General features: G+C 41.3%; 1 protein-coding gene across 6 annotated transcripts in view; it reads left to right on the top strand.

The window, feature by feature from the left end:
• LOC124601711 (telomeric repeat-binding factor 2-interacting protein 1-like) overlaps window positions 1-14,556 on the top strand; it is a 200,141-nt gene that overhangs the window by 42,565 nt on the left and 143,020 nt on the right. For 5 of the 6 annotated variants that reach the window (XR_006978582.1, XM_047136269.1, XM_047136268.1 and 2 more), the window contains exon 5: window positions 9,862-9,973. Coding sequence is in view for 5 of the 6 variants with exons in the window: in XM_047136269.1 (XP_046992225.1) it covers window positions 9,862-9,973 (112 nt within the window). In the remaining variant the exon portion in view is untranslated. The remainder of the gene's footprint in view (window positions 1-9,861; window positions 9,974-14,556) is intronic. The other variant, XM_047136266.1, reaches the window with a different exon arrangement.

The following is a 14,556-nucleotide window of genomic DNA, read 5'->3' as shown; positions in this document are numbered from 1 at the left end:
CACATTATAGCTTTGGCCACAGCCTTCTTCAACAAAGAAAACCCCACACATTCTCACCTTTTGCACATATAACAGCTACCGCCGGTAGCTCCAACTAGAATGTGACTGTCACATGAAAACTAATCGGGAGTGGGGTGGGAAAGGGGGAGGGATTGGTGCTGTCACAAATGGCCGTGTCTTTGATGGGGTAGTGACAGGACTGGAATAGGAACCTACTCCAGTCCTGTCACAGGCTTATCTTACCCCACCAGAATCCAGACAACCTGTGAAAGCAGCCATGTTGTATACCAGCTCTGTTGCAACCATTACACAGCCTTTTATATTGGTATGACTACTAACCAGCTGTCCATCAGGATGAACAATCACTGCCACACTGTGGTCAAGAGCATAGTAGACCACACTGTGGCACAACATGCAGCTGATGGGTGATGGCTGCTTCACTGCCCAGGTCATCTGGATCCTCCTCTCTGTTAACAGCATTTGTGAATTGTGCAGATGGGAGTTATCCTTTACATCACATTTGCTCCTGAAATTATCCCAGCATCAACCTACAAGAACCTACTGTCCCCACACCCTCCACCCAACTGTTTTCACCCCCTCATCCTATCACCTCTACCCTTTTCAAATGCACTTACTCTCTTTGTATGCTGCCCTCTGCCAATGTACTTGCCCATCTATTCCCCTTCTCTGCTCCTCTCCTTTTCCACACCCCTCTCCTTTTCCACCCCTCTCCTTTTCCTGTTCCTTCCCCCCCCCCCCCCCCCCTCTCCTCCCTATCTCCCGATGCTGTGCCTGGCAGTGTCTAGTCCCTGCACACTCTGCCCGACAGCACTCTTCCCTCCCCTCACATGTACCCTGCTGTCCCTTCCCTTCCTAGTTACCTGACCCACACCAGACTACTATTCAAGTGAAAGTTGCATTACAGTCCAAGCTGCTGTGGTAGCAGTCATGTGTGCGTGAGATGTGCTTGCTTGTACAAATGTGTGTGTGTTTTCTTTGCTGAAGAAGGCTTAGGTCGAAAGCTATATGTGTAACAGGCTTTTCGTTGCGCCTGTCTGCAGCTCAAGGGGCACCACTGTTGTGAACTAGCCTTGAGAACAATGGACATCCAGCATGACCCAAGAGTCCGCTGATCAGTCCACACCACTGGTCAACTCTCTTACTGTTCACAAAGAGGTTGACTCCTCACCCGTGGTCGAGTGGGAGGTTACCTCAGGGTGTAGCAGGCTACAAGAGACTTACCAGTTGGCTGAACATAAGGCCTCCCCAGTTAGTCTGACAAACAGGTTCCAGGTGCTGTGTGTCCCTCAGCCAGATGCAGTCACTTGTCCTGTTTCAGAGGAAACTTCTCAGCCTGCAAGCTTCAGGCAGTCACAGAGGGTGGGGTTACTGCTGTTTGGAGCTCCAATGTTAGATATATTATGGGTTCCCTTAGGAACATGGCTGTCAAGGAGGGGAATAAAGCCAGAGTGCACTCCATTTGCATACCTGTTGGAGCCATTCCAGATGTGGAACAGGTCCTTCCAGATGCCATGAAAGAGCACAGTGTGCAGCCAACTGAAGGGGTGCCTCACATCATTACCAATGATGTATGTTGCCTTGGATCGGAAAAGAGTCTGTCTTTATTTGAGCTGGTATATGAAGTGGTAAAGGCTGCCAATCTTGCTTGCAAGATTAAAGCAGAGCTCACCATTTGCAGCGTAGTTGACAGGACCAATTGCGGACCTCTATTACAGAGCCAAGTAGCTTCTGAATCAGAGGCTCAGACTGTTCTAAGACAGTGTAGGCTGCAAATTCCTCAACTTGCGCCGTAAGGTGGTTGGGTTTTTGGTTCTGCTAAAAAGGCCAGGAGTCCATTACACACAGGGGGTGGCTACATGAGTAGCGGGGCCTGTGTGGCGTGGACTGGGCATTTCTTAAGTTAGAGGCTATTGGTGAAGCACAAAAAGTGCTTCAGTCTCAAAGTACGCAGGTCGAATGCAGGAAGAAGATAGGTATAGGGACCGTCGTTATAACAGTTGTAAATTGTCGTAGCCATGTTGGAAAAGTATCAGAGCTCCAAGTAGTAATAGAAAGCACTGATGCTCATATCGTTATAGATACTAACAGCTGGCTAAAGCTGGAAATAATTTCAGCCAAAATTTTTGCAAAGCCCTAGTGGTGTCCAGAAAGGATAGTAGGCTAAATACAGTTGGCAGTGGCATGTTTGTTGCTGTTAGAAGTAGCTTATATTGTAGCAAAATTGAAGTAGATAGTTCTGCTTAAATCAAGAGGTACACATGAAACATCATCTGAAATTGTGCTAAATACATTCATTGAAAATTATTTTGACCAATTAGTTCATGATCCCACTTGAATAATAAACGGTTGTGAAAACACATTTGACCTCTTAGTAAAAAATAATCCTGAGATAATAATGAGCATAAAAATGGACACAGGGATTAGTGAATACAGGGTTGTCATAGCAAAACTGATCACCACAACTCCCAAATCCACCAAAAATAAATGAAAAAGTAATGTGTTCAAATAAGAAGATAAAAATTCACTTGACACCGTCCTGAGAGACAATTTCCACTCCTTCCAAATTAACAATGTAAATGTAAACCAGATGTGGCTTGAGTTCGCAGAAATAGCATCGACAGCAGTTGAGCGATTTATACCAGATAAATTAACAAATGATGAAGCTGATCCCCCATGGTACAAAAAACAGAACAGAACACTGCTCCAGAAACAGTGAAACAAAAGCTCGAAATTTAGCACAGACTTCAATGCAAGATGCTTATAATAGCTTCTATAACAACATTTAATCCTGAAAACTGGCAGAAAATCCAAAGAGATTCTTGTTATATATAAAGTATGCTAGTGGCAAGACACAATCAATGCCTTTTCTGCAGATATCAATGCAAATACAACCAATGACAGTGCTGCTAAAGCAGATTTACTAAACACAGTCTTCCAAAATTCCTTCAACAAAGAACACAAGGTAAATATTCCGGAATTTGAATCATGAACAGCTGCCATATCCTTCTGGAAGTGAAGCAACTTAAATCGCATAATAAAAGCTAGTCTTCTGGTCCACATTGTATATCAGTTAGGTTCCTTTCAGAGTATGCTGATGCAGTAGTTTCATATTTAACAATCACATACAATTTTGCGATTCCTCACTTTTGACAGTTTTCACTGCTGGCGCCGCTGCAATTCTTCGTCTCACAGAGGGCAGCTCTTCCGTTGCCCCCGCACGCGCAACGGCCAGTACCCGCGGTATAAAGGAGCCGCCGAATCTGAGGTCTCTTCAGTTCCGGCGTGATTGTGCACTCAATCTCACCTGAAGATGGAGGCCAGATGGTCCGCCAAAATATCGTGTTGTCGTCAGGATGATGGAAACCGGCTGCAAACCCACGAAAATCATCATATACAAACACTCGCTCGACAAAAGATCTGTACCCAAAGACTGGAAAGTTGCATGGGTCATACCAATATTTAAAAAAAGGCAATAGGAGAGTAATGCACTAAATTACAGGCCCATATCATTAAGGTCGATATGCAACAGGATTTTGTAACATATATTGTGTTCCAGCATTAGGAATTATCTCAAAGAGGACAGAATATTGTCACATAGACAACATGGATTTAGGAAACATTGTGCTGTGTTGAGTGCTGTTAACAAGAGATTTCACATTGATTCCATATTTATAGATTTCCAAAAGGCTTTTGACAGCTTACCTCACACAGAGTGAGATGGCACAGTGGATATCGCACTGTACTCACATTCAGGAGGACGATGGTTCAAACCCTTGTCCAACCATCCTGATTTAGATTTTTCATGATTTCCCTAAATCACTTCAGACAAATGCGGGGATGGTTCCTTTGAAAGGGCATGGCTGACTTCCTTCCCCATCCTTCCCTAATCCGATGGGAACGGTGACCTCACTGTCTGGTCCCCTACCCCAAATCAACCAACCAACTGTACCTCTGATGGGGACGATGACCTCACTGTTTGCTCCCCTCCCCCAAATTAACCAACCAACCAACTGTACCTCAAGTGACTTGTTTTCAAATGGTATGCTTATGGAATACTGTCTCAGTTATGCAACTGGATTCATGATTTCCTGTCAGAGAGGCCACAGTTCGTAATAGTTGATGGAAAATCATTGAATAAAAGAGAAGTGATTTCTGCCATTTCCCAAAACATTGTTATAGGCCTTCTGCTATTTCTTAGCTTTATAAATGATTTAGCAGACAACCTGAGTAGCCATCCTAGGTTGTTTGCAGATGATGCTGTCACTTATCATCTAATAAAGTCATCAGAAGATCAAAGCCAATTGAAAAGTGATTTAGATGAGATATCTGTTTGGTGTGAAAGTTGCCAATTGACCCTAAATAATGAAAAGTGCTAAGAGGAATCTGTCGAACTTGGGGTACATGATAAATCAATCAAATCTAAAAGCCATGATTTCAACTAAATACTTAGGAATTACAATTACAAACAACTTAAATTGAAAAGAGCACTTAGAAAATGCTGTGGGGAAGGCAAACAAAAGACTGCATTTTATTAGCAGAATACATCAAGAAATAGGGGAGAGAGTGTCACAGACATGATACAGCATTTGGGATGAAAATAATTAAAACAAAGGTTTTTTTTGTTGTGGTGGGATCTTCCCATGAAATTTCAGTCACCAGATTTCTCCTCTGAATGTGAAAATATTTTGTTGAAGCTGACCTATGTAGGGAGAAATGATCTTCATAATAAAATAAGGGAAATCAGAGTTCGCACAGGAAGATATAGATGTTCTTTTTTCCGTGTGCTGTTTGAGAGTGGGCTAATAGAGAGAATTAGTATGAAGGTGATTTTCAAAGTAACTGTGTAATATAAATGTGGATGTAGATGCAAACCTGCTGATGTCGCACATACAAGATGAAGAGATGAAGGAAGTGTATGAGGATACTGAACAGGTAATTTGTATCGCAAAGGAGATGATAATCTAATAATCATGAAGGACAGGTAATAGAGAAAGGAATAGAAGAAAGAGTTACATGAGAATGTGAGCTTGGTAGTCGAGATGAGAGAGGAGAAAGACTTATAAGTTCTGCAATAAAATCCAGCCAGTAGTAGTGAATACAGTGTTCAAAAATCAGAAGAGGAGGAGTAGGTATACTTGGAAAATGCATGGGGCAAGGGAAGACTCTAGATGGATTACATCAAGGTCAGACAGAGATTCCGAAATCGTAAATTGGATTGTGAGGCGTACCTGGGAGCATATATTAATTTGGTTTGATTTGATTTGATTTGATTTGATTTGATTAATCCACAGTACCTTTTAAGAGTATTAGGAGCCCCTTTACTACATCTCTGTTAGCATCTGTTTCTTCTGGAATTAATGATCTAAATTTATTGTTTCTTTTGGCCTATAGTGATTCTCATTGGTAGATTAGTGCGGTGTCATCCCCCATACTACATAGTCTGCACTTGCTCCTTTCTCTAAACTCATCATTTGAGGATGTTTCCTGAAGTTTCCAAGGCCAGTCACTAGACCTACCATGAGTTTGACCTGACCCTGTTCAAGCCCAGGATTGCAGAACTTCTAAAAGATGGTAGCTCATTAGCTTGCCATAGTCTTGTTTTTGGATCTTAGTCCAATATTCTATGTGTTGCCTCCTGATCCAGCTATGTAGCTTAGATTGTACCATCACCTTAGTAATGGTTAAGAGAGGTTCTGTTCCAACGAATGGAGTTGTTGCACCTACCTTCGCCAGCCTACGAGATTCTTCATTATCACTAATTCTTCGGTGATCGTGAACACAAAGTAGGTTTACCCTGTTGCTTTCCCCCAGCCTCACAAGGGCTTCAAGGCATACTGCAATGATCTAAGAGATTGTTGCAGAGGCTGAAAGAGATTTCGGAACTACTTGGCTGTCTGATAGAAAGTAGATGCTACAGTCTTTGTAACACCTACATAAATTCTCTTCCGGGCATACTCTGATAGTGAATATCTCCACCTGGAATACTGTGGTGAACTTATGTAAGGAATTTGCATTTTGGAGTCATCTGACCTGTTAGGAAATCAGACTACATTACTTGAACGGCACTATGGTTCTCTCTCCTGCTGGTTCATACCCCCCCCCCCCCCAAAGGTTATATAGAAATATTTATTGAATCAGTTGGAAGTTGTTATATTAGCAACCATAATTTCCCCAACAGGTCCCATGTTTACCGCATTTGTTATATTACTGAATGATTCTGGAATTCCTTAACTGCTTGCTCTTTGGTTTTAGACCCTAGTTTTTTTACACAAGTCCTCCTAATGCACTTGAGAGCACATTTTGCCTTGGAAAATATATTATTTATGTGACAGATCCCGATTAGTGCCACACCCAGGGTTACCCTAAGGTACTTCAGTCTACTGGTAGAATTTTGTTGAAGAGCTTAAGATTCCATTATGTGCCCTGGATACGTCTTCTTGTGAACAGTACTACAACAGTTTTGCTGGGTTTGACACTTATATCCTGTTTATCATACCAGTGTTGCACTATGTTCAGAGTGCATTGTTCCATTGTTCTAACGTTACTTGCAATTTTGCCAAGTATTACTGTAACTCTGTGTGGCTGGATGTGAGATAGATCACTGCTTTTCAGTTTTCCTTTTATAACTTTTTTTATACCTAACAATAATCCAATTAGCTAAAAATTTTGTCATATTCTGCACCACAAGTATGCCTGTTGGAATAGTTTGTTCCAGGTTTACAGATATCTGTTTGAAATAAAGAATTAAGTATTGTATGTTTTCCATGACTGCTTTAGCCCTTTAAGTGAGATACACTGAGGGGTGAAAAAAATCGCAACACCAAAACATACTTAACGCAGAGTAATGAAGTATTGGCTGTACATTTGTCTAGGTAACATATGTAAGAGATTAACATTGCAAGATTACAGGTTAATGTAAGTTCAAGATAAGCCATTGCAAATGTGAAATGCTGTTACAGTAATAACCTGTGTAACTTCCAGAAAGATGCATGCACACATGCAAATGTGCATGTATAGTGTTGTCCAGGTGCTGGATGTCAGTTTGTGGGGGGGGGGGGGGGGAGAGAGTTCCACACCTGTTGCCCTTGGTGGCTCAATACAGGGACTGTTCATGCTGTTTGTGGATGACGCTAGAGTTGTTGTCTGATGGTGTCCCAAGTGTGCTCAAATAGAGACAGATCTGGTGGTTGACCAGGCCAAGGCAACATGTCAACACTCTGTAGAGCATGTTGGGTTACTATAGCAAACATTATCCTGTTGGAAAACACCCCCTGTAATTTTGTTCATGAATGGCAACACAACAGGTCACAACACCTGATTGATGTACAAATTTGCTGTGAGGGCGTGTGGGATAATCCTGAGAGTGCCCCTGCTGTCATACGAAATTGCACCCCACACCATAACTCAGTATGAAAGTACAGTGTGTGTAGCATGCAGACAGATTCTACATCTACATCTACATTGATACTCCGCAAGCCACCCAACGGTGTGTGGCGGAGGGCACTTTACGTGCCACTGTCATTACCTCCCTTTCCTGTTCCAGTCGCGTATGGTTCGCAGGAAGAACGACTGTCTGAAAGCCTCCGTGCGCGCTCTAATCTCTCTAATTTTGCACTCGTGATCTCCTCGGGAAGTATAAGTAGGGGGAAGCAATATATTCGATACCTCATCCAGAAACGCACCCTCTCGAAACCTGGCGAGCAAGCTACACCGCGATGCAGAGCGCCTCTCTTGCAGAGTCTGCCACTTGAGTTTATTAAACATCTCCGTAACGCTATCACGGTTACCAAATAACCCAGTGACGAAACGCGCCGCTCTTCTTTGGATCTTCTCTATCTCCTCCGTCAACCCGACCTGGTACGGATCCCACACTGATGAGCAATACTCAAGTATAGGTCGAACGAGTGTTTTGTAAGCCACCTCCTTTGTTGATGGACTACATTTTCTAAGCACTCTCCCAATGAATCTCAACCTGGTACCCGCCTTACCAACAATTAGTTTTATATGATCATTCCACTTCATTGGTTGGAGGCCCTCAGCTGGCCTCCTCCTAACCGACACACGGCCATCACTGACACCGAGGCAAAACCAGTTTTCATTAGAAAACACAAGAGACCTCCACCCTGCTCTCCAATGAGCTCTTGCTTGACAGCACTGAAGTTGCAAATGCCTGTGGTTTGGGGTCAGTGGAATGCACCCTATAGGGCATCCGGCTGGGAACTGTCCTCGATGTAACCAATATGTAACTGTTCATTGTGTCTCTGTGGTCCCAACTGCTGCTCGTATTGCTGCTGCAGATGCAGTATGATGCGCCAGAGCCATACACTGAACACGGAGGTCTTCCCTCTCGGTACTGCCAAGTGGCCATCTGAAGCCCGGTCTTCTTGTGACCATACATTCTCATGACCACTGCTACCAACAGTCATGTAAAGTGGCTACATTCTTGCCACATCTTTGTGCAGTATCACAGAAGGAACTTTCAGCTCCTCGTAGCCCTATTGTGTGACCTCGTTCAGACTCGGTATGTGTTGATAATGATGTCTTTGTTGCCATAAAGGCATTCTAGACTAACATCAACTCATTAAGTCCACTCTCAAAGATAACTAATACACACGACTGATAAATTCTGAATTTAAAGGAAATCTGATCCGCATCCTCATAGTGGCACTATTAGCACAACTCTCATGTGATTTGTGAAATTTGAGTATACCTCATCTTTCAGATGTAGAAACATGCCTAGAAACTTTCGTCTATGTCGCACAACTCCTCCTTGGTGTTGCGATTTTTTTTTTTCCCTGTCAGTGTATATCTGTCCTTGGAATGCGTGTTCCCAATGGGTTTGGCAAATATATACATCTGCAGCATTCTGTGGCTAATGGGAATGATGAGATGCAGGCTGGCTTGTGTTAGAATGCTACTAGGTATTGCTTTCTCCAATAGATGGTACCTCTTGTCAGTCAGGATAATAGCCTCAACTAGTTATACTGTTTTTCAGTGTTTATACCGGTAAGCACACAATCTAAGGCAGTCATTATTCTGAAGAGACAATAACTTCTCAAATTGTTCTGGAACTTGCTCATTATTTGCTTGGAAAGGGTTTAGTACATACTGCAACAACAACTGGTAAACTAATCCATATTTGGTTGAGAAATTAGTGAGTGAAAACATCAACATTGGTGGTACCGTGCAACATAACATAAATGTATTTTCTGACTTCATGGAAAAATGACACAATGAAGAAGAGCTAGTTCTCTTGTCTCCAAGTTCACATAGTGACAGATATTTCTAAGTGCAAACCACACTAAACCAACAATTCTAATTACTTTTTCTGTCTGTTGCTCATGTTTAGCTTGTTCCCCTCTGGACACCAAGAAATTAGAAATTTCACACTCAGTGTTTCATTTAGTAAACTGGTACTATTTCTATTACTGGCAGACCTTTTTTAACTGATTAAGGTGACTAATAAGATTCAAACTTTTTGTCTCAGACTAGTTTTAGTTCTACGCAGGTTGTGTGTTTACTAGGTCCAGTATAGCTTCATTTAAGACCTTGGTTAATGTGCTTGTTTCCATTTAAGCTGAATTGTGTAAAATGTTTCTAGAAGATTTGTTTAACATTTCATGTGACTTCTTCATTAAATTTCTAGAAATTGTACCATTCTTACATTTATTTAATGAAGTTTTAATCATTACAATTTATATGCACATTATTTTGCAGAATATGTACCTAGAGTGCTTTAATTTTCATCATTAGAAGATTCAAATCCTATAGATTTTTTCTTATAATATTAGCTTTGCCTGAAGTAAGATGTTTATGTTGTTTATTTTTTTTATTATTCAGCAGAACATTCTCTGGAAATGAAGAGAGAGAAATTCTTCGTTGCATTGTAGAGAACAAGGAGATTGGTCTCATTTTGGGAAATACTCTTTGGAAGAAAATTGCACAAAAAAAGGTTGGAAATGAATTAATGTGTTAAAATTGATAGTACATACTTAATGATTTGTAGTGAATATAATTTTTGTTGTTGCTTACTATAGATATTGTGTTGTTGTTATCAGATAGCACACAAATGATAATTGTTAGAGTAGGAATAATAAAAAAATGCTGTGGAATCCTTTTACTTCTTCTGGCACCGTAGTGTTCTGTGGGTCAGAGCATGGAATATAGGTCCCTTAATTGTTTAGTTAGATTTGAGACTTGAAAAGAGAAATGGGTAGGTTGAAGTTAGATTTTTAGGAGTAAGTGAAATGCAGTGCCAGGGAGAACAGGATTTTGGGAGAGGTGAGTATATGGGTGTCAAGTGTCAACACATAATCAGATTTGGGTAATGCAGCAATAGGTCTAAAATGAACAGGGTAATAGGAATGTGGCTGCACTGTTATGAACAGCCTGGTGAATGAATTATCAAAGCCAAGATAGAAACAAAAGCAAGACCCACCACAGTACATCCCTATTAGCCCCACAGGTGACAAAGAGATGAAAACAAAATATGATGATATAAAAGAAATTATTCCATATGTTAAGGGAGAGAGAAATTTAATTAGTATAGTAAGTTGGCCATTTATGCTCCGTGATAGGTTTATAGCTACACTGATGGCCACCAAAACTGTGGTAGCAAAAAGTGAAATTTTTCTTATTGTCCATTTACACAGTAGTAGTGTGGGGGGCTGTTTGTCACTTTTTAACTGTTGTTGAGATGACAGAATGTGGTGTGCGGTGGAGAAGGCTGGTCAGCACACTGGCCGCTGATGATGTAACATTAGCAGAATAATAATGTATTGCTTTAAAGTTTAAAATCATGTCTTCTTCTATGTGTCAGTGCCCAGGCCCTTGGCAATGCAGTGCATGGCCTTGGAACGTGTTGACACTGTCTCAGCAGTCTTCAGAGACCTTCACCCCAGCAGTGTTCATTCTCAAAAAATGGTGTCAAGTGGGCCGCTGGTTCACTGGCAGCTGGCATAACATGTACAGCAGATGTTCCTGCCCAGGTCAGCGAATGTTTATTACCCGAGCAGTCTCGTGTACATTGAAGGAGTATGCTTGGGTAATATCTCGGCAGCTCTGCACAGTATGGAGTTGGCCAGCAGTTCGGCCTTTCCACCAAGGAAATCCAGAGATGTCGATGACTGTTTACAGGTACTAGTTGGGTGCAGTAGCGGTTAGCATGCCTTCCATTTACTTCAGCGGGAGGATGGTGCACCAAACATCGGTTCAGCTCATTAAGGCAGAGGTAGAAGTTTTTGAGTTTTCTCATGAGTGGTTGCAAGGTTGGTGGCTAACAATGACCGAGTACAGCAGACCAGACAGGTAGCAGTTTCGAAGCTGAAAGTCCCCTTGGTGAATGGTAGCGGCACATTGCAGATTCGGCCTTGTATATGCTGTATTCCAGTGTAATTCTGGGAAAGGCTCGGAAGCTCGAATGATTATTACTGATCGTTTGAGGCAATGACTTTATGTCCAGCTGGTGATGGCCGAACACAGCCTACTTTCCCGGACTCATCAGTGGTCTTCACCACCCCTGTGTTTCGCAAGAATGGCTTTTGGGGCTTCAACTTAGTTTCCCAGATATCTGTAAGTAACCTGTTGTCAAAAACAATAAAAAAAATCTATTCCTTCTCATTGTAATCTGCAATTTAAAAAAAGATTTCCATGTACCATAGAATTTACAAACACATAGAATAGGCAAACTTTTGAACTATAAACAGATTGGATTTGGAAAAGATCATAAACCCAACATACTGCACTTGCCTGCAACAAAAGACATAGTAGAATCATTAAATCAGAAATTATTACTATTTGCTATTTTGTATGACTTTTGATTGTGTGAACTATTACACTGAGGTGGCAAAAGTCATGGGATGGCAGTATGCAAATATACAGATGACAGTAAGTTGTGTACACAAAGTAGAAACGTGCAGTGCATTGGCAGGGCTGTCATTTGTACTCTGATGACTGATGTGAAAAGATTTCCCACAGGATTAGGGCTGCATGCTAGGAATTAACACACTTTGAATGACGAATCGTAGTTGGAGCTAGATGCAGGGACATTTTACTTTGGAAATAATTTGGGAATGCAATATTTCAAGATCTACAGTGCCAAGAGTGTGCCGAGAATACAAAATTTCAGACATTACCTTTCACCATGGACAATGCTTTGGCCAATGGCCGACCAAGAGCAGTGGTGTTTGTGTAGAGCTGTCAATACTAACAGATGAGCAACACTGCATGAAATAACCGCAGATATCATTGTGGGATGTATTACGAATGTGTCCATTAGGACACTATGGTAAAAGTTGGCATCAAATGGGCTATTGCATCAGATGACCTTTGCGAGTGCCTTTGCTAACAGTGCAACACCTGCAGTGCCTCCCCTGCACTCGTGACCATATCGGTTGGACTTTAGGCGGCTGAAAACTGCGACCTGGTTAGATGAGTCATTTTGTAAGAGCTGATGGTAGGGTAGGGTTTGAGTGTGCTGCAGACCCCACTAAGCAGTGGACCCAGGTTGTCAGCAAGGCACTATGCAAGCTGGTGGTGGCTTCATAATGGTGTGGGCTGTGTTTACACTTAATGGACTGGCTCCTCTGTTGCAGTTGAACCAGTCATTGACTGGAAATGATTATGTTCAGTTACTGGGAGACATTTGCAGCCATTCATGACCTTCAGGTTCCCAAACAATGATGTCAAGTCACCAGGCCACAATTATTTGTGATTTATTTGAAGAACATTGTGGGCAGTTCAAGTGAATGATTTGGCCAACCAGATAGCCTGACATGAATCCCACGAACATTTAAGGGACATAATCGAGAGGTCAGTTCATGCACAACATCCTGTACCGGCAGTACTTTCACAGTTATGGATGGCTATAGAGGCAACATGACTCAATATTTCTGCAGAGGACTTCCAACAACTTGTCGAGTCCATGCCTTGTTGAGTTGCTGCACTGTGCTGAGTAAAAGGAGGTATCTTATGATTTTTATCATCTCGGTGTATAGTCTCATGCCAAGGTTAAATTTCTGTGGTCAGAAATTGTGGACAGGCCACAATTCAGTTGCAGATGAACGATAGTTGGCACATAGGCACAGCGCAGGTCCACAGTTTGCGTGCTAGCTATGTGAAAGAAAATTCTATCAGTTCCATGGCACTGAGGACATTCAAATTGAAGTTTTCACTCATAGTGTACCAATACTGATAGCTGCAAATTGCCTTAGATTTGAGAATTGGTGGACATTGGATTCTGTCAAATTTGATAAATAGGATAAATGTTCCAACAACGTGTGGTTTAAATCACATGGTTCCTTCCAGTCTCAAAATACATGTGGGGCAGGGTCATTTTATTCTGATGAAAGATTACTTCCCTACAAACCAGTCTATTCAGAAGGCTTGTATCTATCCACTTGTTATTATGTGGCCCTCTGGAACGTAATCAGTAAGATGAATCAGTTTGCACCTCAGGAATATTAACCATAATGTATTCAACAGATGAATTTGACTTCACTTCTTTTTGCAATGCCACCAGTTTCTACCCAATACTGCGTGTGCTGTTTCATATATGGCATGACGTGGTTGACTCACATCTCATTTACAGTAACAGATTAATGCACAGAATCATTGGTATTTTTTTTAATGAGCTAAACATTGCTAAGAAATTTATTTTCGTACTTGATTTTTGTCTGCATCCAAAAAATGCAAGATGTATGTTGCACACAAGTTCCATATAGTTAAATCTTCACACGAAATGTACCCTATTCTTTCTTCTAACATTCATATTTCGTAAACTGTTTCATACAGTTTTAACTGGTGGTCACCCAGGACTATATTGTGCACTTTTTCAATCTTTTAGTCTGTAACAGCAGATGTTTTGGGAAGTCCTTCATGTGGATCACTTCCAAAACATGTATGATCATGTTTGTAGTCAGCCACACATTTCTTCAGTGAAGGAGCAGATTCCTCATAACTGTCCAAAACAAAGAATATTATGACCTGTGGTATACAGTTTATTGACATGGGCTAAGCATACACCATTACTTTAAAAGGTATTGTAATTAATTCTGTTCCACAAATCAGTTTGACATTTGTTTTAATGTTTTTGTGGAACTGGTATGAAGATTAAAAAAAGACCTTTTTTATCAGTTCCATCTTTGTGTTACGGAGAAAAATATTCTTCTTCCTCTTGTACTGGTCATCCATTCACCAACTTCTATTAGAACCTTATGATCTTTTTGAGCAATTAAATCCATTTAGTGTAAAATATCGTGGTACATAAGTGTAAATTCATCCGGTCTCTTTATTAACAAGAACATAGAGTGTTGGAAAATTTAGAACACAGTTTTCAGCTACAGTTAGCAAGCACATGTGTTATGAAGGAACAACACACTTTCCCAACAAAGGCATTTCACAGTTTAATAAGGTGATAGGTGTATGACACACCGTCAATTGTGATTATACAATATCACAGTGCTGTAGTTTCATGTTATCACCACCGTAATACTAGCATCTAAGGATTGGCAGATGATATAAAGTGAAGAAACCCCA

The sequence above is a fragment of the Schistocerca americana genome, chromosome 1, assembly GCF_021461395.2.
Source record: "Schistocerca americana isolate TAMUIC-IGC-003095 chromosome 1, iqSchAmer2.1, whole genome shotgun sequence".
NCBI classification, from domain to species: Eukaryota; Metazoa; Arthropoda; class Insecta; order Orthoptera; family Acrididae; genus Schistocerca; species Schistocerca americana.
The sequence above is the reverse complement of the archived record's forward strand: the minus strand, read 5'-3'. Positions and strand labels throughout refer to the sequence as shown.